Raw genomic sequence first — 27982 nt, 5'->3', positions numbered from 1 at the left:
CCAACAATTTTTGTCGACCTTGGCTGCAATACACTCCTACACAAGCAAATCATACAATTTTAGGTACCCAAGTTTTCTTGGGTCCTTCATGGTTAGTAATATTGGTTCCTTTTGGAACCCAAACCCTTTTAATTTTTCTCTTAGTTTTTTCTTTTCTATAATCACACACATTTGCTTTATGTCCTAACGTTCCATAGCAAAAATATGTTATTTTCTTAGTTTTGCTTTCCCCTACTTTTACAAAGAAATTACTAAGGAGCTTTTGCTTATTTTTAGGTTTATACCCTAAACCAGCTCTATTGAACACAGCTCGTTGACTATTAAGTATCATTTCTAATTTTTCTGAGCTATATGTAAATTTTTCTACAAAAGGCTTGTACTTTTCAAGTTTTAGTGCCAATTTTTGTTTTTCTGTTTTTAGTCCATTTAGGTCTTTTGTGAGACTCTCCTTTATGATTTGTTTATTATTTTTAAGTTCTAATATTTCTTTGGTTAGTCTTTCGTTATCTTTAATTAAGGCATTGGTCTTTTGAATTAACATTTGGTTGCTTGTCTTAAGTTCTGAATTTTCTTTAATGATAACATCTTTATCCTTAATTAATGTATCGTACTTACGGAGGTGAGTTTAGTTAGTTAGTTTCAACTCTTTGTTCTTAAGGTTTATTGTCTTATACTCGTCCATTAATTCATTGAAAGCATCATATAATTCATCAAAGGTAAAGTCTAAATGTGTTTCGGATGTTACCTCATTGTCGTTAGCCATAAAACATAGGTTGGCCTTTTCTTCTTGTTCCTCATCCGATGATGATGATGATGTATCGGAGTCCGATAGGGTGGAGACGAGGACTTTCTTTTTCTTGTACTTGCTCCCCTTCTTCAGCAAAGGACACTCAGCTCTGAAATGCCCCGGCTTCTTACACTCATAACATCCGATCCTCTCATTTTCCCTTTTCTTACCTTTATCCTTGTGATAGGAGCTTGAGGGGCCTCTCCTTTGATGAGAGGACTTCTTCCGGTTGATGAATCTACGAAATTTTCTTACAAGGAGAGCCTCATCATCATCTCCCTCATTGTCTTCCTCTTCACTGCTACTGCTGCAAGACAAATCTTTGTTAGTGGAAACAGATTTTAGTGCTATTACCTTTTTCTTGTGAGAGGACTCTTCTTCATTGTGTTGTTTCATTGTTAGCTCATGCGTCATGAGGGATCCAAGTAGCTCCTCGAGTGGCAGCTTGTTTAAGTCCTTGGCTTCTTAGATTGCCGTCACCTTGGCTTCCCATGACCTTGGTAGACAACGAAGATTCTTCCTGACAAGCTCACTGTTAGTATAATTTTTGCCAAGGCTTTTTAGGCCATTGACAATGTCAGTAAATCTAGTGAACATGCAAGTGATTGTTTCATTAGAATCCATTTTAAATAATTCATACTTATGAACTAATATATTTATTTTGGATTCTTTTACTTGATTTGTGCCCTCGTGGGTCACTTCAAGTCTATCTCAAATCTCTTTTGCAGAAATGCAAGTAGAGACTCTATTGAATTTATTTCTATCTAAAGCACAATAAAGCACATTCATGGCTTTGGCATTTAGTTGTGCCTTCCTTATGTCATTGTCATCCCAATCCTTTTCAAGCTTGGGTACAGTGACACCCTCTACATAAATGGATGGGATGTATGGTCCATTTAGTATGGTGGTCCACATCTCATAGTCTTGGGCTTGGATAAATATTCTCATCCTAGCCTTCCAATATGAGTAGTCGGATCCATTAAAAAATGGAGGTCCATGGGTGGACTGGCCCTCAATGTGAGAAGATCCAAATGGGGTTGTCATTTTGATCTTTTACTCTTTGGGTAATAGAGTTCCGGCTCTGATACCACTTGTTGCCCAGATAGACAACCCAAGAAGGGGGGTGAATTAGGTCTTAAAATAATTATAGCAATTAAAAGGTTTGTGAATAACTAATTAATGCTTTTTGCAAGTGGATTAATTAGATGCTATGTGCAGTGTATGAAATGAAAGTAAGAGACAACAAGACAATCACAAACACAAGGTAATTTATAGTGGTTCGGAGCTAACCCTTGCTCCTACGTCCACTCCCCAAGCCTCACTTGGGAATTCACTATAATTCCTCGGATTACAGCCGGTTGTTTTACAAGCTCACAACCTAACTTGTTGTTTTACGAGATCACAACGAACTCGGTCGGTTTTTCCAGGCTCACCCAGGCTCACCGACTAGAACCACCCGATTGTTTTTCCGGGATCACAATCAAACCCTTACACGTTGGTTTCAACCTAGGCTCACCAACAAACCTTTACACCCTTGATTCAATCCCCTGATTGAATCAAGTAAGGAACAAACAGATTGAAAAACAAACAGAAAAATACAGCTTCTAAACAAGCAGATATTCAGCGATATAAATAAGAGAAGTTAAGAGCCCTCAAACGAATTTATGAAGATGTAGAGGAGGGCTTCTCGAACTCGGGGTCTCCTCTTGAATGTCTTGAAGACTTGAAGACTGAAGGAGACTTCTTTAATGCTGGGAAGAGTTGGTTGGATAGAGTTAATGGCCCCTCTTCCTTCTTTTCCTTTGAAATCCTTTGGTAGATGAAGATTTCTTGTTCTCTTTAAATGGAATGTCGCTTCTCTACCTTGCTACAGTTCTCTGTGACTATTTAAGCCATTCCCCACGGAAACTAGCCGTTAGACACAATCTTCTAGCCGTTCTGCACATTCTGCACATCCTGACAATGTTTTCGTTGGGATCGGAGTCGACTCGCGCGATCTGGAGTCGACTCGGCTGCAGCAGGAGTCGACTCATGCTTTTCTGGAGTCGGCTCGACAACTGTTCCGGATTTGAATTAAAGTGCTCTTCTCGACTGGAAGTCGACTCGACTTAACCTGGAGTCGACTCCCCAAAGTCTGGAGCTGACCTGGCACTTTTGGAGTCGACTCAATCCAAGGAATCCAAAGATGTATTCTTCAACTTTGCTCACTCGAGTCAACTCGGAAATTCTGGGAGTCGACTCGGCGCTCAGAGTCCGAACTCCCGATCTTCTGTCTTTTGACTCGTGCCGTCCTGGAGTCGACTCGAACTGTTTCGGAGTCGACTCGGCTCTCAGTATCCGAAAAACAGTCTTCTGTCTTTTTGGGGTAGCGCTGTCTTGGAGTCGACTCGAACTGTCTTGGAGTCGACTCACCTCTCAGAGACGAAAATACTGTCTTCTGTCTTTTTGGGGTCGCGCTATCTTGGAGTCGACTCGGATTTTGCGGGAGTCGACTCGGCTCTCAGTGTCCGAAAGTTGCTCTCTGACTTTTGCCTTGTATCACACTGGGAGTCGACTCTCGCTTCCTTCGGAGTCGACCTGCCAACCATCGGAGTCGACTCGAGTTCCTCAGGAGTCGACTCGGCTCTCAGGGTCCAAAATAACTTCTCTGTCTTTCTGTCTGTAACTCCCTGGAGTCGACTCGTGCTCCCCTGGAGTCGACTCGGCAGTATCGGAGTCGACTCGCGTTCTTCAGAAGTTGACTCGTTGACAGGTTTTGAGTTGGATCTTTCTGTTCGTCTGTCTGTTTTCAGTCGGAGTCGACTCGTAATGTACAGGAGTCGACTCGAGCCTGTGTCAGTGCTTCTGATATGCTTGGAGTCGACTCGTAATCTTCCGGAGTCGACTCGAGTCTCAGACTTTGGTTCAAATTGACTTCTTAACTTATCCAAAATGTCTTGAACCAAATCTAGAGACACTTAACCATAAATTTACAAGAATTTCACTGAAACACTAGATTGAATTTATTAGTAAACATAAGATATACTCAAATGCTTTGAGCTCATCAAAATCAAATAGGGTTATAATCAATCACTCCACAACAAGCGATCTCCCGCATCCTTATCCCATCATCTACGGATTCTCAAACTTCCCAGCTTCAACTGGAATTCCAGCTTCTTTCGTATCACCTATTCCACGCGTACGACTCCTCCTTCTTCATCCAAACCGATTTCCCTATTTTTAGCCGTGAAGAACAAAACTCCCAGCAAATTGCAACTAATCAGCCGATTTCTTCACATCCCCTACTCCTAAATCATCTCCTCTTCATCATGAATCAAAACAACCACTTCCCCTTCCACGGATAAGCTCCCAACCATCAAATCTTCTTCCAGATTCTCCTGCTTCAGAACAGAGTCCCAGCATCCCATGCTCGCCATCCATGATGAATCTGATGCTCCAAGCTCAAAACCCAGCAAATATCAGCATCCGTGGATGATCCTCCAAGGCCATATCCCACGATCTTCGCATCCAGCATCTTTATCCGCAGAACGAATTAGCGTTCGTGGATTCAACTCCTCCGAGGTCCTCCCAACGACTTCCCTCATCTCAGCTGTGAGCAACATCCCTTGTATCTGAGCATCAAGCCGACTCCTTCAACATGATCAGTCCCCAGCTTATCATCTTCCCAATGTCTGGATCAGCTCAAATCCTCCGCACCGCATCCAAGGATTAAGGATTAGAGTCATCTGCCTTATCCCGCTTCCTTTCATCCTTATCCTTCACTTGGAACAGGGGAAGTGAGAGGAAGTTGGCAGCCTATATAAAGGGGAGTCAACGTGAACAGGGGAGGCAGCGGGGGCTAGTATCCAATATCCCATCTAGTACTTTATTTGGAGAGGAGAAAAGCCTGTGGAGGAAAGGAAGAAAAGCTAGACGTGATGGAAGCCTCCTGCGCTGCTGCCGTCCACCACTGCATGGAAGCCTAAGCCCTTCTCTAGGGCTGGATGCAACCCTAACAAAGGAAGACGAGTTTTGTTTATTTAATTTCATGTTCTTGAAATTGTATAGACATTCTTGTTCTTAATGAATATCCTTTTACCTCATGCTTAAATTCTGTGATTTCAAGTATGAAGTCTATACAAGAGTTTTTTTATGATCATTGAAATAAAAATAAGATAGTTCATGCTTAAGGAAGATGCGATGTGCTGTCACCTTAGATTAGGGTAGACATTTCATGCTAACTGAAGATGGATTATGCCTAAATTACTTTTGTGAAATTTTATTCGAATGCTTATTAGGCTTGTAGCCAATTTGCATAATAATCCAAGAATGAAATAAATTACAAATAACCCTTATTCCTATGTTAGTGGTGAATTCCTTGCCCTAGGTTCCTTCTACTCATATCATTATCAATTGCATTTTTATTAAATTTCTTAGTTTATTTTTTTCACAAACTCTCCTTTTTAAATATTTTTAAGAAAACAACTATACCCCAATTTCTGTGGATCGATATCCGTAATCACTATCCTACTAGATACGTGCTATTGCGTGGTCTTTAAAGTTGACTATCAATTTTTGGCCGGAATCGTTTAAACGTTTATGCTAAAACTTTTATGCATGATTAACTATCAGATTTGAAATTTAAGAACTCTATTCTAATTAATCTCCGAATATCCATCGAATGGATTCTGGAGATATCTCCGTGAGGAGCCCCAAAAGAGGGTAAAACCTCGGAAAATCGGACCTAGACTTTGACACCATAATAAATGATTAATGCTAGATTAATACCTTCTATGATGAATGAAAGTTGTGGATCTAATCCTTGACTTTGCAAGCACGCACATGAATGGCCTCTACGAGAAGTACACGCGAAGCTCTGAAGAGATCCAATCTTGCGGAAGTGCTAACTTGCGCAGAATTTCTTGAGGCTAAAATTTGATCTTCCCATCGCTATCAACTTTTGATCCGCCTTCTTGGAAGAACTTGGAGGAAAGGTTTAGAGGGATTGAAGAGGACTTAGATCCGATATAAAAGCTCTTATCAGGGACCCTAACACTAATGGTGTGAAGGACTTAGTGGAAGATCAAATGGCAAGTTCAAAGATGAACTAGTTTCTTCTTTCTTTCTTTTTTTTTCTCCCTTTTCTCTTTTTTTTTCTCTCTTGAATTCGGCCACCATCTGATGGGGTCCTTTTAATGTCACCATCCCCTCCAACTCCTCTCCATTTCACACGCCAACCCCCAGGATTTTGTGGAGTTAAGTTATGTTTTGAATTCAAAATTCAAACATAACTTCATGCGCCAACACATGATGAAGGATTGATCTAATCTAAACCATTCATCACTTCCCCCTTTCAATTTAGAAATTCTCATGCCCCAAATCAGATTAGAGGGTCACGTGGTGATTTTATGGTGATTAAATTCGAAATTCAAGTTTAATTAGAAGTGAGATAAAGATAAGGATGACATATGCCATGAAGAGAGAGAATTTGATCTTATCCAATTCTTGTCATGAATTTATCTCTCCATGGCACCCCATCTGATGATGAAAGAGGTCCTTGATATTGCCACATGTCCCATGGCATCATTAAATAAATTAAATTAATTTTTAATCATATTAAAAAATCAATTTATGGCGCCATGCATGGATACTTGACATGTGGATTTCAAGATCCGAACAGTTTCAGATCAAACCCATTTAATTAAATTAAATTCTAACAATTAGGATGGTCCAATTATCATGGGTTGAACCTAATCCAATTAGGTAAATCCCTAATTAAGCACAAATTTAATTAAATGGACCATCCTAATTAATTAATCCTCCAATAATTACTTTAATTATTTTATAGGATAATTTTCCAGTCTAATTTACCAAATTATTCCTGAATGATTCTCAATCATCCATCAGCCAACTTGATCAATCAGAAAACTTCTATGCGTATAGGAACTTCAAACCTAAGACGGTAGTAATAGGAACGACTTCCTACACTAATCGATGTGACCATCTAGCAATGGTACCCGACGTCCAAATAGGCCGAATATATGCGAAGCAAATATTCTGGAACCCTGGACTATAGTTACTGTATAATTCAATCCCTTTGACTCCTAATGCCAGGATAACTTAGAGTTCACTGTCAACCCTATAATTAGTACATCCATTATGTGATTAACTTTAGATATCCCGTGACTCCTCACTGGGATTACCCTGGCCAAGCTTTTGCTAAATTAATCACAAGACATTATCTCTTATTTTCAGGAGGGGTCAATTCCATCTTGACTCACAACTGACTACGCAAGTACATGACTGCACCCAGTGACCTTCCGTCACTGAATTAGAAATTCAGGTAGTCCGGTACCAAAGTACAGTGAGTTGCTTGCTAGTCACAGATTGTGGTCTCGGGTCAGAGGACTGAACTTATACCCATATCCACTCGAAACATCTCTCGACAGTAGAGTGTTCCGAAATTGATCATGTTCAGTAAAATGTACTCCTATACTTCACCTGTGTGGCATATCAGTGTCTCCATACTCCTTGGTTAAGAGGACAACTAACGTATATGTCACACAACGACCTAATCTCGATAATGCTATCGTCCCAGTAACCACATATCACTTGGTCGCGAACAAGTTTAAGAACTCAAAAATAAATCCTCCTTTATCATAACATAAGTCCTAAGGACTTCATCATATAAAAGTTCATTTGAAGATGAAATGATGAATAATGTCAAATAACACTTTATTAATTTGTCAATTCATTTACAAAATTCAATCATCAATATGCTGACGATTGACATTTAGGATACAAATCCCAACAGTTCGTGCTTGTAAGTTTGACAATTTATAAAAAAAAAATAGTTATCTAATTGCCTATGAATTTGTAGTTAGTGACTTTTCGAATTTTGAAAAATATAGATTTTGGTATTTATATTTGAATTCAGATGCTCTGAACTAGTAATTATTTAATTATTTAATAGATGATAGATTTAGACATTTTTATTTTACTTGAGATTATGATTGTTGGATTCGTGTTATTATGGGCAGTACCCCATGGTAGCATGGCATGTTATATCCCGGATTTAGGGCGTGACACTGTAAACTTAAGTTTCAAAGAAATTAGCATTATATATTTAAATAGTTAATTAATGACTTTCAATATTACAATGCAAGGTTTTGAAATAAATGTAATAAAGAGCAATAATAACAACTAAGAAATGAAACAAGTAAAATAACATTATGATTTTTCATTGTTTTCAAAGCAGTAGCAATAGATATTTTTAAAAAAATAATAAAAGAAGCAATAATTTCTGCTTAGATTTTAAAGATGCACAAAATTTTGTATAGGTTTTAAAAATGCAGAAATTTTTGCACAGAATTTAAAGCTTGCAGAAAATTAGTTTAAAAAATTTTGTATGGATTTTAAAGCTGGAAATTCTGTCAGCACTATTTTTAAAAGCAATATAGATTTTTTTAAAAGACTGATTTACTAGATCTAGAGTTTGATGCTACAGTTCAGGGCTGCATGCCATGTCGCGCATGAGATGGCCTTGCCGAGCTGAGCATGTGCACATGTGGTCAACCCATTTCTCTTAAAGACCAACTTGGACTTCTTAGGAAAATTTTTTTATTTAAACTAAGAAGTCTTGTTTCCACATATCCAATGTGGGACTAAAAAAGAAAAAAAGATTTAAAGCTTTTGAAACAACTAACAATTAGGAAATAAGATCAGTTTTTTATTTTAAAATCTTCAACGAATCATGCAGAAGCTAGAAGCAATAAGCTCCTTAATAATCTAGAGGTGCTGTGACAAAGAAGTTTCATCGACAGGACGAGGCACACCTCGAGCCTTGGTGACTCTATAGCAAGCTAATTCAATCCAATCAGCTCAAGATTATGATGAAGTCTTTACAAAGGGCTAGAATAGATGTGGCAGACTTTAATGACCAATTGGACCAAGAAACGTTCTCTAATCCATGGAAGACTCTCACCTAGTACAAGATAACTAGCCCTACAAGCATGGAATCTGCCAAAAACAAACTCAAGGGTCATATTAGGATTTGGTGGAAGACAATTGAAGCCATGAAGAACTTGAAGCAAAGTACCTTCCATACAGCTATGAAAGTTAAATCTATGAGAAGATTCTCCAATTAAAGCAAGAGATTATATTACCTTGACACAGTATGCCAAGTGATTCAATGAGGTTACAGCCATTCTTGAGCTTCCTGATCAATACACCAACTTCCCCATTATCATCATGGTCTGGGACCCAACATCAAAGGCAAGTTGTTTTGCTGATACATAAGAACGTGCCACCCAACGAGCATTGCTCCTTGTCCTACTACTATCCACGGCCAACCCTCACTAGAGAAGCTGACCTATACCAACATGGAACAGGTTCAGTGCTTTCGATGCTAGAAGAAAGGTCATTTCATTAATGGTACTCACTACCATGACCAGAAGCTCATCCTTGAAGTCCTTGATGCTACCGAGACTCTTGAAGAATCCATAGAAGATGAAACTGAGCATGGAGACATCATAGATGAGTGGAAGTTTTCGATCAAGCCTCCTGTGTGCTACACAAACTGCTCACAACACCATAAGAAAGAGAAACAAGAGGAATGGCATGGAGACAACATCTTCTATAGAAAAGTTGGATGGGGAGGAAAGTTTTTCTTAGTAAGGATTGACGGTAGCAATAGCATCAATGTTGCTTCCAAGGTGCTTGTGGAGATCTTGCAAATCAAAATAGAGAAGTGCCCCCAAGAAAAGTTAGCACCTACACTTTAAATTGTAAGGGAAGAAGATGACCATCATCATCATGCCAAAGAAGGAAGAACTACCCATTTCAGAAAAGCCTGAGAATTTGTCAAGCCCCCGCAAATCTTGATAGTGTGGCAATTTGAAAAGGAAGGAAAGAAGGTCGAAACCATATATGCTCTAGCAGCAAAAGAAAAGGAAGAGATTGATGGAAGTTTGGTGTTCTCTGAAGTAGTGAAAGAAGCTTCGAAGGATTTCAGTGACCTTATGCCAGAAGAGTTGCCAGATGGAATGCCACCCACTGGGGGCATCCAACATGCCATCAATGTTATTACATAATCTAGAACCATACAGGATGAAGAACTAAACAAGCATGTGGACAGATGGTTGAAATAGGGATTAATAAGGGAAAGTCTAAGCCCTTGTGGTGTTTCCCCCACTTCTAGTACCCTAGAAAAATGGCTCATGGTGTGTATTTATCCACATTAAAGCAATCGACAAAATTACTGTCAAGTACTGATATGGAATTCCAAGGCTTGATGATATGCTAGATTTGCTATCAAGATTTATAATCTTTTCCAAAATTGATCCTAGAAGTGGTTGCAACCAAATTTGCGTTCTTGTTGAAGATAAGTAGATGATTGCTTTCAAAATCAAGGATTACATTATTACATTCGGATAATGCTCCTAGTATCCAAAGATTGCCCTTTATTGGAAGATATGTTGTAGTTTACTTTGATAGCATCCTCATCTATAGTCTAAATAAGACCATCTAGAATACCTGAAGAAAGCGATGACGAACTAATTAAACAAAAGAAGTTGTATATCAACCTCAAAAAAAATGCAACTTCATGCAACGTAAGATCATCTTCATACGGTTTATGGTTTCTTTAGCCGAAGTTGAAGTTAAACTTAGATCAAGACAACAGTTAATGGCCAACACCAACAAATATACATGAAGTATGAGGTTTCCATGGAGTTGCTAATTTCTATCAATCTGAACCATTTATTCAGACCAAGACATTAGAAAAGGCTTTTGAACTGATCAAAAAGAAGAAGGCCGAAGCTCCCATTCTTTGTTTGCCTAATGTCAAAAAAGTATTTGAAGTCACCTGCAATGCTTCGTATGTGGGTATAGGAGTGAGTCAAGAAGGGCATCCATGTGACTATTGTAATGAAAAGCTATCAGATTCCCAAAAGAGTTACTCTACCTATGATGAGGAGTTTTATACGATAGTCCAAGCCCTGAAGCACTGGTGACACTATCTGATCCATTAGAAGTTCATCCTCTACTCTGATCATAAGGCTCTCAAATATTTGAATTCTCCAAAGAAGTTAGAGTGTGCAAACTGAGTTCTTTACATGCTAAGTGGAGTAATTACCTGCAAGAGTTCACCCACCACCTGAAGCTTAAAACAAGGACAAACAATAAAGCTCGATGCACTCACTAGAAGGGCAGGCCCATTAGTTTCCATGTTAGCTGAAGTTACCAAATTTCAACATAGAAAATTCAATAAAGCTTTCTTTAAGATTCTTCTCAATTGTGTGTGGTATAAGGCTGCTCAAGAGCCAAAATGATGCCAGGTCACAGTTTAGGAAAGGATACTAGTTAGAAGCTGGAATTTTTCTATTAAGGTCCTATCAAGTCCCGAGATGCGAGATTGAAGGTCTAATTGACAAAATTTCCTCTTTAAATTGATTAATCTTTTAACCAATTTTTCCCCTGGGTCTTGCTTCAGGTCTAGTCTCAACTTGCAATCATGCCAAAAAGAATTTGTTGGAGCCATGGCATAGCACAGGATTGTTGCTTTGGTACCAAGTTGATAGGAAGTTAATTCCCTATCTATGATATTTTGAACATAGAGAGAAGAAGAAAGAGAAGAGAATAGTGAAAAAGAAAGGATATTCAAGCGTTTCAAGAGGATTGAGATCTTTAGAAGCCATTAGGCCAATTTCATTAGACTGATTTCTTGTATAGATTGCCGTTAGGGAACGATATATTTATAATTCTACAATTATTTGTCACAAGAATAAGAAAAAAGCAAGCATAAAAAACACAAGGTAATCCATCCCTAATGGACTTGGACTTCGCTTGAAGTATATTCCTCCCCCAACTCAAAGCTAATCAAGACACCAAAACAAGAAACCTGTCAAATCTAAAGGACTCTTGTCATTACTTCTTTGCTTTCTTTCATTATTAGGACATCCAAAAGCCCCTTCTGCTTCATTACCATTATCCGTGGGGATGTCCCTCAATTAGTCAGTGTCGCGTTAGAAACTAGATGATTCGATCCAAAACCTCAATTAGTGTGCTAATAGCTCGGTGATCCAGCTCCGTCGAGATTCCCAAACCATCCCTAAGGAAATATTTTTTTATATTTATATCAGGAGTATTACTTCATAGAATTATTTTTAAGTAAAATTTATATAATAATTATTACTTATCCTTTTTAGCTTGAAGTAATTCCATACTCGATTTATAAACTTCTGCCTTATTTATGAGTACTAAATTTATAGAATTATTTTAAAAGTCAGGTTCATGTTACACCTGATGTTGATTCCATCAGTGCCTGGCGGTGACAAGGCATCAAAACCAATATCGCAAAACATAGTCACAAAAATAAACCAGATGACTTTAAAAATTCAAAAGAAAATATTAAAGTATTTGTCAGAAGTTCAGAAAGTTTTGAACAACTCTAAACTCTAAAAATTAAAAAAAAAATAAAAAATAAAAAACTAAATACGAAGAGGCATGTAAAGCAACCAAATACAGTCTACCAAATGATAAGCAAAACAATGGTCAACGTTAAGGACCCATCAATGACAACATATATAGTACTTTATCAGTCAGTCATCAATAATTCATGAACTATTCATAAACTGATATTTTTTATTAAAATTCCCAAACAAGACAACTGTTCATCCACCAATGAAAAGTTCATGAACAAATCAGGGATTTCAAAAAACTCAGGAGACTGTTGTTACTATCTTGCAAAGTTGAATGCAAATGTAGGTAGCTTGCAGATTTCAAACATGTAAGTAGACTAAGGGAAATTCCTGCGACAGATTCTTTCTTCTTTTTTTTTTTTTTTTTTACTTTGAGAAAAACAGTGGTAGTCTGCTTTCTAGTGGTAGCTCCCTCTGGCCTTTAATGGTCCTGAGCCTTTAACAATCACAATATAAAGATGGATTCAAGACTGCCATCATAATCTCCACCAATCATGCAAGGCCACAAGCACCCAAATGCTTAGAGACAGCCCCACACACACAGCATAACAAAACCGTTCAGGCATTCATTATTTTGAGATAAACCAGGAACCAAGTAACTCATGAGGCTTAAAACCATGTTTTACATTATTACATCAAAAAAAAAAAAATCCATGTTGTAAATTAAGGTTGTTCTCAGGTATAGAAACAAAAAGGAAACTAGAAACATCAAAAGATCAGATAATACAATTTTGAGTTGCTGTTTTGACAACTGAACAATGAAAATGACAATTCCAGAAGACGATTATGAAATCAAAGAAACTAATGACACGAACTCTGATGTCACCCGCCCCTTTGTCCTGATATTGATCACAAAGTGCTCGGGGTATTTCCTTAGCAGGGTCAGCAGGCCAAACCACGGTCTACCTTTGGTTTCACTCTCAGGCCAGTCATCAGATGTCAGATATCTTCTCACCCTACCATGATGCCATATGTTGCCATACTGCTCAAATAGCTGGATCGAAACCAGCAAGCACTCTATTATGTATTGTTTAATTAACTAATCTTCTGGAAATGCATAAGAAGCAACAAATATCCGATAAACTACAAATTCTATAAATATTAGATTACATAAAGTGCTAGATCTGGGAAAAATAAAAACCTGGAGCAAGAGAAAAATTGAAGGTATGAATACAATGTACAGAATATCTAAAACATTGCAAACCATCTAGGCAACAGTAATCAACGAATGCTGCTGGAGCCTTGAGCCACCACCCTTAAGATTTGTAATGAGCGCACATTATTGGAAATAAGCCAAAAAAATTATTGAGTATGAAGAAACTGTAATTCGTTACCAGTAAGCAGTAATGATTTGAAGCACTGCAATGATAGAGTGTTATACAGCTGTATAAATCATGCCTAAATATCAAACTTCTTTTATCAGTTCCTGATCTCCAAAACAGACTTCTACAGTTCTCCTAGTAAAAATCTAGTATCCCAATATGAACTTCTGAATATACTGCTTTATTTTTTCATGGTTTATTTGTAGCAATTTAGGACCTCGCCCCAAAAGGCTAACTAGAAAGTTGTTAAATGGAATCTTTTACCCTGCTTAAGAAACCAAAACCTCCCCAATGCACACCCAAAATGGCACTTAACATACATCCGCATGGGTTATCGCACACTCCTCCAGTTTAAGCCATGATGCTCTTGCCAAAGAGTCCAATCACAAATACCACAACCAGCGTATGGTCAACCTCAAAAGCGCACATGCTGCAGCGTCCCTAGCCACGTGGGTCGTGGACTGTTCAGCTAAGCGAAGATAAAATTAGTAGCAAAACTAACAGGAATGTATTCCTCTCAAAAAGGAGGAAATCAAATTTCAAGTGATGAAGCACATTCCAACAAACAACTAATTGTATAGCTCTCATGTGAGAACCCGTGCAAGCGTGTGTTTAGTCCCACATCAATTATTTGCTGAGGAGATCTTGGGTACTTATATAGGACTAAGTAACCCAAAAAATACTTTCCGGCTAGCCATTTTGGGTGAAGTCTTGTATTGTTACAAATGATATCAGAGCGAACTCAACCCATAGCCTATATAGACTAGAGGACACTACAGCACGAATTCATGGAGACTGATTACGGGTTTATCGTGGTGCTTGTAATTAGATTTGAATGGATTTGAACCCTTAGCCTGACAAGGACGTTAGGGCTTGAATGGGGGGAGTATGTGAGAATCCGTGTAGGCGTGTGTTTAGTCCCACATCGGTTATTCGCCGAGAAGATCGTGGGTACTTATACAAGACTAAAGAATCTAAAAAATACCTTCCGACTGACCATTTTGGGTGAGATCTTAGGTTGTTACATCTCATCAATAACAAAAAGATTTAAAATGGAAATCACCAGAGTCATTAAAACACATGTAGGATTAGAAAAGAAAAATTAATAAAACGTCCAATTCAAGAAAGTTTTGGTGTTTGACCCACTTGAAAATTATGGTGACTAGTTCAACATGTTGGTAGTTGGTTTTCAATAGAATCTTGTAACAATAGGAGAAAATATAAAATACTGTACAAATTGTAATTTTTGAAGTACAGTGTTGTAATCTACATAACTATTACCACTATGACCAGCGTGTCTGAAACATCAGAACCATCTGAAGTTTAAATTTGAGAATTCTTCTTCGTCATTTGTTCAAACTAAGGAATCAATGACAACATTCTAGTTTGGTGTTGAGGTGCTCAGTTGCATTTAAGTAGGACTGGAAGTTGCATAAATCATGTAAGTTGTCCACTACTAGGCATTTGGTATATAAGTCGGGCAAATGATAGAACTAATATAATTGCCTCTCACTTAGTCTCAAGTTGACAATGACAATGCTTAGATTTTAATCATTATGTCTGACCATGATCAACGTTCATAAGATATGGTTAACCATAGTGCTGATGCTTCAGCATGTTTGATCAGACCATTTCACTTTCACAACTTACAATGCTCGGTTCTATCATGCCAAATATCTGAAACTTGACAATCCAAGAAATCACTTCCAAGTATTCTCACATGCAACCAAACTGACCAAATCGTGAAACTTGATTCTTGGTACTGGAAGCTGGTCAAAGTGCCTGAATTTTGCATTACCGGACAAATGTCTTTAAAGTCCGTTGAGCAAATAGGAAAGCCTATGGCAGTAATTTCTGATAATTAGAGCAAGAGGGAGTTGTGGAACTTTGAATTGGAACTGAACCTTGGATCTCCACACATCCAAGCCTGTGCTTCTGCAGTGGCAATCTATATCAGGAAGCTACCAAGGTGAACATCAAAACAATCAGTCTTCTTCATGCCTATGAGTGATGGGAATGTTCAATGAACATGAGAGGAAGTATAGATTCCTGTGATGCCTACTATTTAATGTAACAGAAAAAAAATATATTCATATAGCTAGAGGAAAAAACTCTCATTTTGTGTACTTCTCTTGGTTCTATTTCTTAAAGAGAGAAATGAACCAAGAGGGAGTTTACATGTTAAAGATAAGAGTATCTAAATTTGCAGAGTGGAGATGTATGGAGTCTGTTATATATCCAGGCCAAGGAGTCTGCATTATAATAGTAGAGATGATTGAAGAACTTTTTTTTCAGACAAAACCATCACAGCATATCTCATCCTAACCAATCAAAATGAAGCATAAAGTATTGTTAGAGAAATGCTTGAGCTAACCTCTGCATGAAGTTTATCCATGGGCATCCATTCTCCAGGACCACAAAGATCAGACAGCACAGTAGCTACAGTCGAGATGACATCATTCTCTTCCAACAGCAAAAGTTGTTGATCATCTGCTTCTCTATCAGCTTTTGACCTTATTTCTGACTTTTTTACTGCAAAATAAATTTTATAAAATGTTAGCATAGCGCTGCTTTCATTGACCAAATGTGCAATTAAATGAGCAATACTTTATATGACCAGATGAAATGTTATCAAATTATTTGAACAATATGGCAATTTCACATGATTTCCAGTTTGTTAACAAGAAACAATGTAAATTTTTATATATTATCATTTAAAGTATAGCAAAATTAAGGGCATATATGCCATCTTAGAAATAGTATCACATTACATAAAGATGAAAAACAAGTGGACTTGAATGGAAATGAATGTAGATATTTGAAGAAGCAAACATGATATCTGCAACTTACAGTAATCTCTACTCATATATCCCCTCAAACATTATATCTGTAACTTACTAACAGTAATCTCTGTCACGCCTCCGCCTCTGCGGAGCACGTGAGGCACCCAATGCCCACGTGGGGGCCACATAAGGGGGGAAATACGGGGCTCCCCTGCCAGATATTGTCCGATTCCGGGGCTTCACACAAGCGTCCTTCACCCCTTCCCGGTTTTGTTTTTCTCCCAAAACGCGTCTACAGGATTTGGAGACACCTGCCTCATATGCCCAGGCTCTGGAACGAGTCTTTCCGATATGGGACTATTGGGCCTCACACCCTTCCCATCATTGGACAAGAGTCGTCCTAGGCTCTGATACCAAATGTCACGCCCCCGCCTCTGCAGGGTACGTGAAGCACCCAGTGCCCACGTGGGGGCCACATGAGGGGGAAAACACGGAGCTCCCCTGCCAGATATTGTCCGGTTCCAGAGCTTCACGCAAGCGTCCTTCACCCCTTCCTGGTTTTGTTTTCCTCCCAAAATGCGTCTACAGGATTTGGAGACACCCGCCTCATATGCCCAGGCTCTAGAATGAGCCTTTCTGATGTGGGACTATTGAGCCTCATACCATTCCCACCATCGGACAAGAGTCGTCCTCGGCTCTGATACCAAATGTCACACCCCCTCTCTGCGGGGCACGTGAGGCACTCAGTGCCCACGTGGAGGCCATATGAGGGGGAAAACACTGGACTCCCCTGCCAGATATTGTCCGATTCCGGAGCTTCACACAAGCATCCTTCACCCCTTTCCGGTTTTGTTTTTCTCCCAAAACGCGTCTACAGAATTTGGAGACACCCGCCTCATATGCCCAAGCTCTGGAACGAGTCTTTCCGATGTGGGACTATTAGGCCTCACACCCTTTCCACCATCGGACAAGAGCCATCCTCGGCTCTGATACCAAATGTCACGCCCCGGATCGGATCCGCGACACGGCCGTGCTACTGCAAGCTACTGCCCGCAATAATACGAAGCCTCATTACGAATAATTCATAAACAAAAGGGCCATTTCATTCATAAAGTATTTCTCCAAAATGGAGTAGTACAGAGCTCTAATTTTGTACATCCAAAATGAATTTTTCCACCCAAAAGTCTTCCGGCTCTCTGCTCCTAGCACCCTATATATCTAAAAGAAAAACAACAGAGGATATATATGAGCTATGTGGCTCAGTAAGTGACCATGTACTATCTTACCGGATCAAGCATAAGAATTCATACAATTAGCATCATTTAAAGGAGACAACAGTTATAGCAAAATACATTTCATAAAGAATATATTCAAAAATCCGTCATAAAACAATGTATGCTCTGACCAAGCAAGTTCATAAATATCACGGCCCGCCTGCGCGGGACACGTGACCATCGGGCCCACATGAGGAGGAACACGGGGCTCCCCTGTCAGATGTTGTCCGGTTCCGGGGTCCGTACGCGCGCCCATGCACCGCACTTAACCCCTCACTGATTTTGCTTCTCCCCAAAACACATCTGCAAGATTTGGAAACATCCATCTCATATGCCCAGGCTCTGGAACAAGCCTAATAATTATGTTTCAAATATCATTTTCATGCAATATACCATAATCATAATTCATACCCAATCATATATTTATGAAGAAATGCTATTTAATTATATTCATAAATCACATGCAATCATATGCTTGATCCTAATTTTGGAAAAATACACCATATCAAATACTATCATTTCATACTTACAACTTAAACAATAATTTGCAATCAATAAGATTTGTGCAGGGTCACTTACCTCGGTTCGCTTTCGAAACTTTAATCTTGTCCTGACAAATTCTCTATACCTATTAAACAGTTCAAAATATATTTTTCATTATTCATCAATTTAAAACTCCGAATTAAACTTGAATAGATCTTACATTCCAACCGGGTAATTGAACTAAAATCCACTTATTCCCAATTTATTTTATTTTTATTTTTATTTTTTCTTTTTTTCTTTCTTTTTCTTTTTCTTTTCCTTCTCTTTTCTTTCTCTTTTCTTTTTCTTCTTTTCTTCTCCTTTCTTTCTCTTTTCTTTTTCTTCTTTTCTTCTCCTTCCCGAAGCTTCTCCCGACTCCTCTCTTCCTTCCACCGCGAAGAGAGGAGGGTGAGCTCGGGAGGGACCGAGCCAGGGCCGGCCGGCTCCCGCGACCGGCTCCCGCGGCCATCACCCGTAGCCGAAGCCCACGACGCCCTCAGCCGCGCTCGCGGCCGACGCTCGACGCCCGCGTCCTTGGCCGGCCTGCGGCCGATGCTCGTGCCGGCGGCACTCGCGGCCGAAGCCGGTGGCCGCCGCACGCGACGACGAACCGGTGAGTCCTCGTTCCTTTTCTTCTCCATTCTTTCTTCCTTTCTTTCTTCCTTCCTTTTTTCCCTTCTTTTCTTTCCTCCCTTCTTCTCTTCACTAAGACCTCCTATCCCACTGAACAGGAAGGAGGGAACGGGGCTCCGGCCCGACTGCAACCCCCTGCCGAGAGCTGAGAGCGGCTGCGGTCGAGAGCCGTGTACGGAGTCCCTTCTCTATTTTTTTTTTAATTTCGGTTCGGAAATGGGGAACAGGAAAGAGGGCCTCCGTGCCATGACCGAAGACCGCGGCACGGCAGATCGACCCAGGTGAGTCGTCTCTCCCCCTCTTTCTTCTTCTTCCTGTTCCTCTTCTTTTCTTTCTTTTCGTTATCAAAAGATAAAGGAGCAGGGGTTAGGGTCTACCTTGCTCCGAGGTGGCTGCGATGTCCCAAGCTCCGGCACCTCCATCACCGATTCAAGAGTCTCTGAGGGAGGAGGAAACGATGAGAGGGTCCTTCAAATAGGACTCCTAAGCGGTGTGCCGACAGGGATCTAGGTCGGCCGGCATCTATCCTCCCCTCTGCCCGGCAGCTGAACCACCCATCCTCCTCTTCGAAGCAGGAGGTGGGGGCACCATTCCCGGGGCTAGGCAGCTGTGGCCTCCTTCCGCCCGGCAGCTAGCTTTCCCCGAAGAAGGAGGTGGCGACCTCCAGATGGGCTGCCGACAGGGATCTAGGTCGGCCCATCTGGCGGCGCAGGCCCAGTTGTCACAATCTCTACTCTGCATCCCTTAGCAATTTTAGTGTATAATCATGTGCATGTCTATGTACATGTACATATAGTTAAGGCACATTTAGTATAACAGAGTCCAAGTTGGGGGCTACGAGTATTATTCATCTAAAAATTTAGCATGAAGCATATTAGACAGAGCTCTTTGCTTTTAAGAGTGCAACAACAGGAAACAGTTCAGATCAGAAACCTACTTAAATGCACCAATTAACTGTTTACATGTTGATGTAAATTCCTGTTGTATGATTTTTTGCTACAAGTATACGATAATGATGTTTAGTTCAGGTACAAGACTGGCTAGGTGAGATTTCATAAGACCCATGGGGCTATGGGCTGGGGGTATTTTAAGATCATACATTACTCAATAGTCATCAAGTTTGTATCATTTGGGTCAGGTATCTATCATGTCCAGGTCAATAGTTACCATAAACTATTTCATGTATATTCACTCATTTGATAATGTACAATTTTGTGTATCATCTCAAACCCACCAAGGGTCCTGGTGTTAGGGGACATTAGCACTGGAAACACAAAGGATGAAAATTAGGGCTTGGTATCCTTTTTTGAAAGAAGAAAGGAACCTGGTGGATTAGGAATTTGCTAGGTATATATTGGGTAACCTATTTAGCCAGGTAGAGTTCACCAAACTTGTACACAAACCCTATTATATGATTGGACCAGGTCGGGTCCAGGTTATGCATATAATGACTAAAGCCAAACCTGAGCCTGAATCATTCGTGTGTCTATCTTTGGACCCATCCCTGACCCATAAGATTATGGCTCCAGGTGGCCCATGGGTCTCAACGACAGCCCTACTGATTCATAAATGATAAGGGAACATTTGCAAACATCATTTTTTTGGCCTTTTCAATGTGAAAATTTATTTGAAATATGCTTTGCAAAATAAGGGAATGTATTTGCAAACACTGAGGAATGGGTTTCAACTCTAATATTTCAAATTACTATAATTCTGAATAGCAGGATTGAATACTTCACTTTGTTTTACTTTCTGACACAATACATGACAATTCTTGGCACTCCATTAGAGGAGCATTGCAATGTCAGCTCTTAGCACACGTTTTTGGAAATTGTGGCCATAAGATGCTTTATGCAAGTTAAGGTACTCCCAAGTCTTAACTATTTCATGTATTGAAAACTATTGGCCTAAAGTTTCAAACACCAGTGAAATGTCAAACATTGTACTTTGACTCAGTCTTGTGTTATCGAGGAAGGATTAAGTACAAAATGCCTAATCAAAATTCATTAAGAAAATGAACAACCTCAAGGAGTATATTATTGACTCAATCTTCAAACCTCGAGATGCAACTTAGAATCTGGGAACCAAAATATTTTCTGAACTGATAGGATCCACTGCCCCAGGATTAGAACAATGTACCCTAACAGTCTAAGAATGCTTTTCCAAGCCAATTTCACAAACAATTTATTAATCATAAACAATTTTACTACTTGAAGTCTGTATTTGGTTCACGAATAATTTTAACCAGAAATGTTCGAACAACTTTTTTTTGAGAGATACTTATCCCTTGTAAATCCGCTAAATTATTCGGTCCCTAATCCCTAACCCTACAGATTTTCAACAAACTTGACCATAGCAAATCAACTGATCCTCCAGCACTTTCTCCTCAACAGATGTAACTCCTACTTAGACCCTCTTCATTGCCCTAACAAACTGAACCACGCCCTATGGGTGGTTATATTTGTTTTACAAGATTTTCCTGTAAGTTATGAAGGTATGTGTCACATACTAACCGAGAAGCTCCTCTCATTCATCTATCTACCTTTAACTATATTACATATGTTTCCACCCATCTCTCTACAACTCCGCTCTTTAGGTTCAAAAATGGAACTAATCTCTCTTCGTTTCTCTTATCAATCAAACTTGAATAAAGTCCCTTTTTCGTTTCCAATTTCCTTGAAATTACTTCAAACAAACTCTAATTTAGCATCAACCTTGTCCTCTTCTTGTCAATCAACACTATATCATTTGCAAGTAGCATACACCATCGCACATCCTCTTAAATATTAGCAGTTAGTTCAAGTATGACTAGTAATAAGGAGGATGTCCTTGGAATTGAACCTTAGTGGAAGCACACCATGATTAGAAATACACTAGTGAAGCTACAACTACTAAGGCTTGTCTTTGCACCAACATACATAGACCCACCAAATTATCATTCATGACTTCATGTTCTATCATAAGCGTTTTTTCCATATCAGCAAGATTATGTGTAGAGTCTTTTTTTGGTCTAGGCTAGACTACTTCCTTTTTTCTCTATATTGTACTATAAATTGCCAAAGTAAAAAAGTAGCTTCCATTATTGACCATCCTAGTGTAAAGTCAAATAGGTCAAATAATATTGGTGTTTTCATTTAAACTTTGTTCAATCACCCTTTTCTCACAACTTCAGATAGTGGTTCACAGGTTAGTCAATGCTATGTAGTAATTTGGCAGCCTTCTAAGCACCCCAACAAATTTTCCAGTTTCATATCATTTGGTTGCTTGTAAATTGTCAATTTAGTTACATTGTTAATATGTAAGTGGGTAAAGCCATCTTGGAGTACACAAAAGGGCCTATGAGCGCATGATTTTTCACTAATCTATCTTCTGACTTTCAATTGATTTTTCACTAGTGTGCTTATGCATTTCTAATGACTTACATGCTTGTGAATCAATGTGCTTACATATTGTGACTAACACCATTCCCATCAAATAAGGACCCAAGGTAAGAGATCAACTAAAGAGATAATTCACTACATCCACTTAGCATATCATTCGACGAGGGTGCTATGCCAACACTTTCGAATATTTTACATCTCATAGAAATCCATTGAGCTAAGGAAGTCTCCATAGAAGGTGAACATGAAAGATAGCAAGGAGAGATGAGCAAGAGAATCCAAATACGATTGACTAGCAGCTAGGGGAATTACAGAGGCTCATAGGTGGGCTCATTATCTAGAAGTTTGCAGGGAATTGAAAAGGTTGTGCAGGATCTTGAAGGTATTCACAAGGAGTAATGGTTAATGTGAATGTGGAGGTGGAGAAATGGAGAAGACATTTCCACAGGACTAGCAAGTGGTTGCTTGAATTAATAAGAGTTCATGAAGTGGATTAGACACACAAGAGCATGACTAATATTCTGACTTGTTGTGCATGACTGGTAGCGGGCACATTATATGGTTAAATGGAAAGTTAAGATGACTTGAGTTAATTTCAATAACTAGCAGTGACAATAATATATTAGCATATTTGCATATGGTAAGATGTATATGAGTATGGAGACCAATGACTAAATCACCCTATGCAATGCCAGTGTTGGTAAGATATAGGCACAGCATATAATGTATCATATCATGTCATCCCATGCCATGTCCTGTGTCGGGGCACATGGCAAAGTAAATGGGTTCATACTGGTGCATGCTGGATCAGAATGCACCAAAGAGACCAGCACAGAGTAGGTACATTTGTACATTCCAGTACCTGTCCAGCAGGACATGTACTGTCCGGTATGGACCTGTAAAGCACAGTACCTTAATCAATGTGAGATCTTGATTTTGATATGTATAAAGCTATAGCAACAAGAAACATGATGATGTCTCAAGTGGTCTGAACACATGCACCCAAGCCTCACAGGCTTGAAGAATCTAAGCATGTCCCCAACACTCTCAAACTTATCTAGGCTAATGAACTAATGACAAGCAGTAGGTTAATTGTCTTTTTAAACTCCACGGGCTGGGTGTTTACAGGTTTGCTTAGTATTGTGTGCTTGTCGTAAGATGTTTCATATCTTGTCTTCTCTTGAGATATGCCTTAGTATTTTAAAGCACTTTTTTGATCATTTACAATTTCCAATATAAATTTTGTGTTCTTTGTCTTTGTTTAGGATCACTTCATGTATTACAGGGTTATTTTACGTTAGTTCATGGGTTAGTTTTTTTTTAAAAGAGTGTATTATGTATATTTCCATTGTGTTAAATGATAATATGTTTAGCTTGACTTAAGATGCTAGATTTATTTGAAAGATCTTAAGATAATTGTTTAACAGAAGCATTTACAAGTCCTTCCCCACAATTTATGCCAATATTTACTAAACAAAGCATTAAGATTTCGTGAGATTTTAAAGAACCTGGCATATAGAGAGCATAAATAGAGCTAGTGCCACAGAGCAAGTCAAAACATTAACAACCCTTCTAGATCTATATTCATCTGATTTATTAGTATGTCTTCCCAATTTTCTAAAATGTTAGTCCAATCCCACTCATCTTGTCACAAGTATTGCTTCTTAATGTCTCTTCTTTTTACAACCTAGCATTTTCACACCCTACGTTCCAAAGCCACTTACATTTTAACTCCATATCGATGACCCCCAAGTGTCTCAATCAAGGTGTGCCATACCGATCAATACTAGTGCATGCCGACCGTATCATTACCAGCATACCGACATTCAATACGCGAAACCAGGTATCATACCAAGATTACAGACCCAATAATAGAATAGCACTAGTAGGGGGCTGGTTTTGAGACGGCAAACCTTGGTCTCAGCTTGGGACCATTTTGAATAATAGAATGCAAACTTGATTCCATGTTAACTAGGAAATATACTATAAATGTTCTTGAGCTTTTCTACAAAAAAAGAAGGGGCTTTGAAGATGGACCGGTGATACATAATCAAGGGTTAGATGAGTTATTACTTTTAGAATATAATTTTTATTATTTTTCAATTATTGAATTATTAAAAAAAATCATTTTGGTTGCCTCATTAAGGCACACCTTTTAGATGTGTTAAGTCCATTAAAGAGCTCATTTCAGCTAAGCAATCATGTCCTAAATCTGATTAACATGATTACGGATGAAAATGCTATTACTTTTCTTCCATGAAAAGTTTAGTTGAGGATTAATTTGCTTAATTTGATGGTCTAGGTGACTCGTATTTCTTAGGCTTCAAGTCCTGTGGCATATACATGTAAGGGTAAGGCCATCTCCTATATATCAATGTGAACGCATTATTGCACTTAGTGGACATTTTATATAGACTGACTGAATTTTCAGGTGAAGCCCACTACTGAAAAGCTGAACTCTAAGGTGGCTATTGAAACTGCAGTTAGAGGATACTTTATTTAGATTGACGATATGTGAATTCCTCTTCTATTTAAAATTATTCTCTTGTTTATTGCATAAGGAAAGAGAACAAAGTGACTGTGAACATATCATTAAAGATACTTTACAAGTGCAATAAGAGTGGGAATAAGCCTGGTTCTTCCTTCATCCTCTCCAAATATGCTTTCTGGGGCCTGGTTTTGGGGAGTGGTGAGCAGAAGTGGGAGGTGATAGACAAGGAAAGGTAGAGGTAACAATCAACCCACTCTCTCTCTAGGCATGTACATGTGCCCTGCAAGTGTGATTGCAGCTTTGGGTGGCAATGCTAGGTTGGGCTGCTGCATCGCTCCTCTGTTCTTTCTACTGCCTCCTCTTTATTCTCTATTTCCTTAGCACATCTATCACGAAGCCGCCCATCATTCCACATTTTTGAATGTGTCCCTCTGTTCCTGAAAGACCAAATTGCATCCATCTCCCACACAACTATTCCTAGTAACCAAGTTTTAACAAGCTGGCCATGCCTTGGTAACTATAGTCCCATATCATCCAATAATGTGGTATGTATCATTATGTACTGGATGCCTCAACCACCCTGTATTGGCAAACCATGAGCAGATATGGAGGCATACGGCAGTACATATCATGCCAATGTGTGGCCCATATACTCCCATGTTGCAATACTTCAAACCTTACTAGTAACTATGAGCCAAAGTACATAACAATATATGCAAAAACAGCATGTTGCAATAATTTTATTTTACTAATGTGTCTCCTTTAAAACAATCATTGTGCCAAAATAGATTGATGTGATATGCAAGGAAATTTAAGATAAAACCACAAGTCTCTAATGCTTAAACAGTCAGATGCAAAGATAATTCTTATCCATATACATGTTATAGGTACGAATTAACACAGCATTAATATAAAACTTTTAAGCCATCTCCTATCACAATGGGAAATCTTATAGACCAACATTTTAAATACCATACTATACCGGATGGCATGGGGAGTCGTACAACCCCCACCACAACACATGGTACTGTATGTCATGCTAACTCCAATAGAGTACCATGTATCAATACAGAGCCATACCATAATATCTTGAGACATACTCACTATACCATAATGTATCAATATGTGGTCTAGTATTGAGACTTAAAACATCACTACAGATCATAACTTTAAGTTAAGAAGGACTCAAGTCCTGAAAAGAATACGAAAGGGAAAAACAAACTTGTTGCAACTTGATTTTAATAATTTAGAACATATGTCTAATACATATTTAGAAATTAAATTAAATCTAAACATTTTATCATATTCAAAAATAGTAAAATCTAGACTTTGGGGTAAATATCATTTAAAGTTAAACCTGGTCATGTTCTCTAAGTTTGACAAAAAAATTATTCGTATAGTTACATAATTTTTAAAATTCTTGCATTGGCAATGGAATTTGTACAGGATCCAGAAGTATGAACCACAAAATGTCTTCTCAAATTAAATTATTGGGAAAACGACCTCTGATAGCCATCTCACTGTATCAATTCAAGTAAAAGATCCTTATGTTTAATAGATACAAAAGAACCCATACTACCATTTTCTAGCATACGCCAAACCTCTTTCTCGTCTCGGAAACCATTGTTCAGACTCGCTACATCAAAATTTCTTTTAACATACTAAACCCTGCAGATTATAAACAGGATCGAACTAACAAATCACTACAAAACATATCAATGCAGAACATGTCAATGACCCTAAATTCTTGAAACTAATATCTAAAATTAGCTACGAAATCAATTTTCTCTCTCATGTAAACCTAATTCAGCTTCCACGTATCACCAACAATCCATAAAAGAGCAGCACAACCCAAAAAAATCTCAAGAAAAAAATACAAAACCAATTTTAAGAAACCTAATTTTTAGCACATTCAAGACCTGAACAATCAAGAGAAAAAAACAAAAGCCAAAACAGAAAAACTGAAAAATAACTCAAAATAAGAAATATTGATACTAACCAAGATGCCCTGATGGTCCTCCCTTCGCCATCCGCCCAGCCGGCCCTTCCGTCCGCCCATCAACCGAAGCCCCCCGCGACCTCTTTCCGGTCCCATGAAACACGGCATGCCCCAATTCTTCCTCCATCTCTTCCCCATCCTCCTCCTCTTCCTCCTCTTCCTCCTCCTCCTCATTCTCATCCTCGTCTTCGTCTTTCCCCTCGTCTTCCTCATCATCATCGTCGCCGCTCCCATTGAGGCGGTCGCCGTAGCTGCCGCTCCTATAGTCGGCCGGCCCCGGCCGGCCCCTGGGCGCCGGGAGGGCAGGGAGGGCGGGTTGGCGGGGGATCCGGGCGGTCTCAAAGATTGATCGGGAGGGGAGAAGAAAGTAGAACTGCTTGTCCCCCATCTGGAGGAGGTCCTGGGAATCGAGCTTGACCGGGGGCGTGCCGGGAACGTGGAGGACGCCCTCCACCACGCACCCGTTCTTTCCCATGACCTCGAGGGCGAAGCGGCGGCGCGGGAAGTCGTAGAAGATCCGCGCGTGGTGCCGGGAGATGTTCATCCCGCCGCCGAGGCTCGCGAGGTCGACGTCCACCTCCGATTTCTTGCTGTTCCTCCCCAAGATTATGGAGTAGCTCTGCATGTAGTACTCGAAATCCTCGCCTTGGAGCTTCGCGAACCCGACCTCCGCGTCGTCCAGCTCGGTGGCGCCGCTCCCTCTGCCGCCGCGGCCTGCGGCGCTCCGGGCGGCCCTTCGACCCTTCGGCATGTCCTTCTTTTATGATTTTATCTCCCTCGAGAGGAGAAGAGAACGCGCGCCCAAAGCAAAGAGAAACCGAGAAAAGGGAGAAAGAGAGCGGCGTGTATCGTCCATTTCTTGGGTTAGCTCAGGCTCCCAAGCGTTTTCTAAAGTTTTCTAAAGTTTCTAGAAGGGCGCTTGATAGGCTCGGGTTTGACTTGATTCATTGGTTATGATCCGGTTAGGGTTCAGTCTGGCTTGTAAACCTACCTGACTTTGACCATAGTCTAGGTTAGGGGCCAGCCATATCATTTTGGAGGGTGATTCCAGAAGAGTAATGAACTGGATAGCTAAGCTGGGCTCCTACGATGAAAAGGCGCACCCCTCTTGAGGAATATCTAGGAATATCTCGAGAGTCACTGCCTCCTTAGCATTATTTGAAACTATACACGTTGCAGAGAGATGAATTCTGCTGCTAATTGAATAGCTTCCTATACCACAGATTATTTAGATAACTTTGTATGGAGTTCGGATGCTTCTTCCCCCAAGCAACTCCATAAACTCTTGGACTCTGATGCGATGGACTGTACTTACATAAAGGTTACATGATT

General features: G+C 39.5%; 1 protein-coding gene across 3 annotated transcripts; it reads right to left on the bottom strand.

Annotated features, from left to right (window-relative positions):
* Nucleotides 1–12792: 12792 nt before the first annotated feature.
* On the bottom strand, nucleotides 12793–27504 carry LOC103722005 (FHA domain-containing protein FHA2-like). Of its 3 annotated transcripts, none has more exons than XM_008812413.3 (3): nucleotides 26651–27496; nucleotides 15943–16100; nucleotides 12793–13240 (listed from the first exon to the last, which is right to left on the bottom strand). In XM_008812413.3, the coding sequence occupies exons 1-3, from the start codon at nucleotides 27399–27401 to the stop codon at nucleotides 13031–13033; spliced, it is 1119 nt and encodes a 372-aa protein (XP_008810635.1). In that variant the 5' UTR covers nucleotides 27402–27496; the 3' UTR covers nucleotides 12793–13030. The 3 variants fall into 3 exon arrangements, with proteins under 3 accessions (XP_008810635.1, XP_038986970.1, XP_038986971.1); XM_039131042.1 differs by lacking the exon at nucleotides 12793–13240 and adding an exon at nucleotides 15086–15529 and having other exon boundaries at nucleotides 26651–27504; XM_039131043.1 differs by lacking the exon at nucleotides 12793–13240 and adding an exon at nucleotides 15086–15503 and having other exon boundaries at nucleotides 26651–27503.
* Between the last annotated feature and the right edge of the window lie 478 nt (nucleotides 27505–27982).

Source organism: Phoenix dactylifera, chromosome 10 (genome assembly GCF_009389715.1).
Source record: "Phoenix dactylifera cultivar Barhee BC4 chromosome 10, palm_55x_up_171113_PBpolish2nd_filt_p, whole genome shotgun sequence".
Taxonomy (NCBI): Eukaryota; Viridiplantae; Streptophyta; class Magnoliopsida; order Arecales; family Arecaceae; genus Phoenix; species Phoenix dactylifera.
The sequence above is the reverse complement of the archived record's forward strand: the minus strand, read 5'-3'. Positions and strand labels throughout refer to the sequence as shown.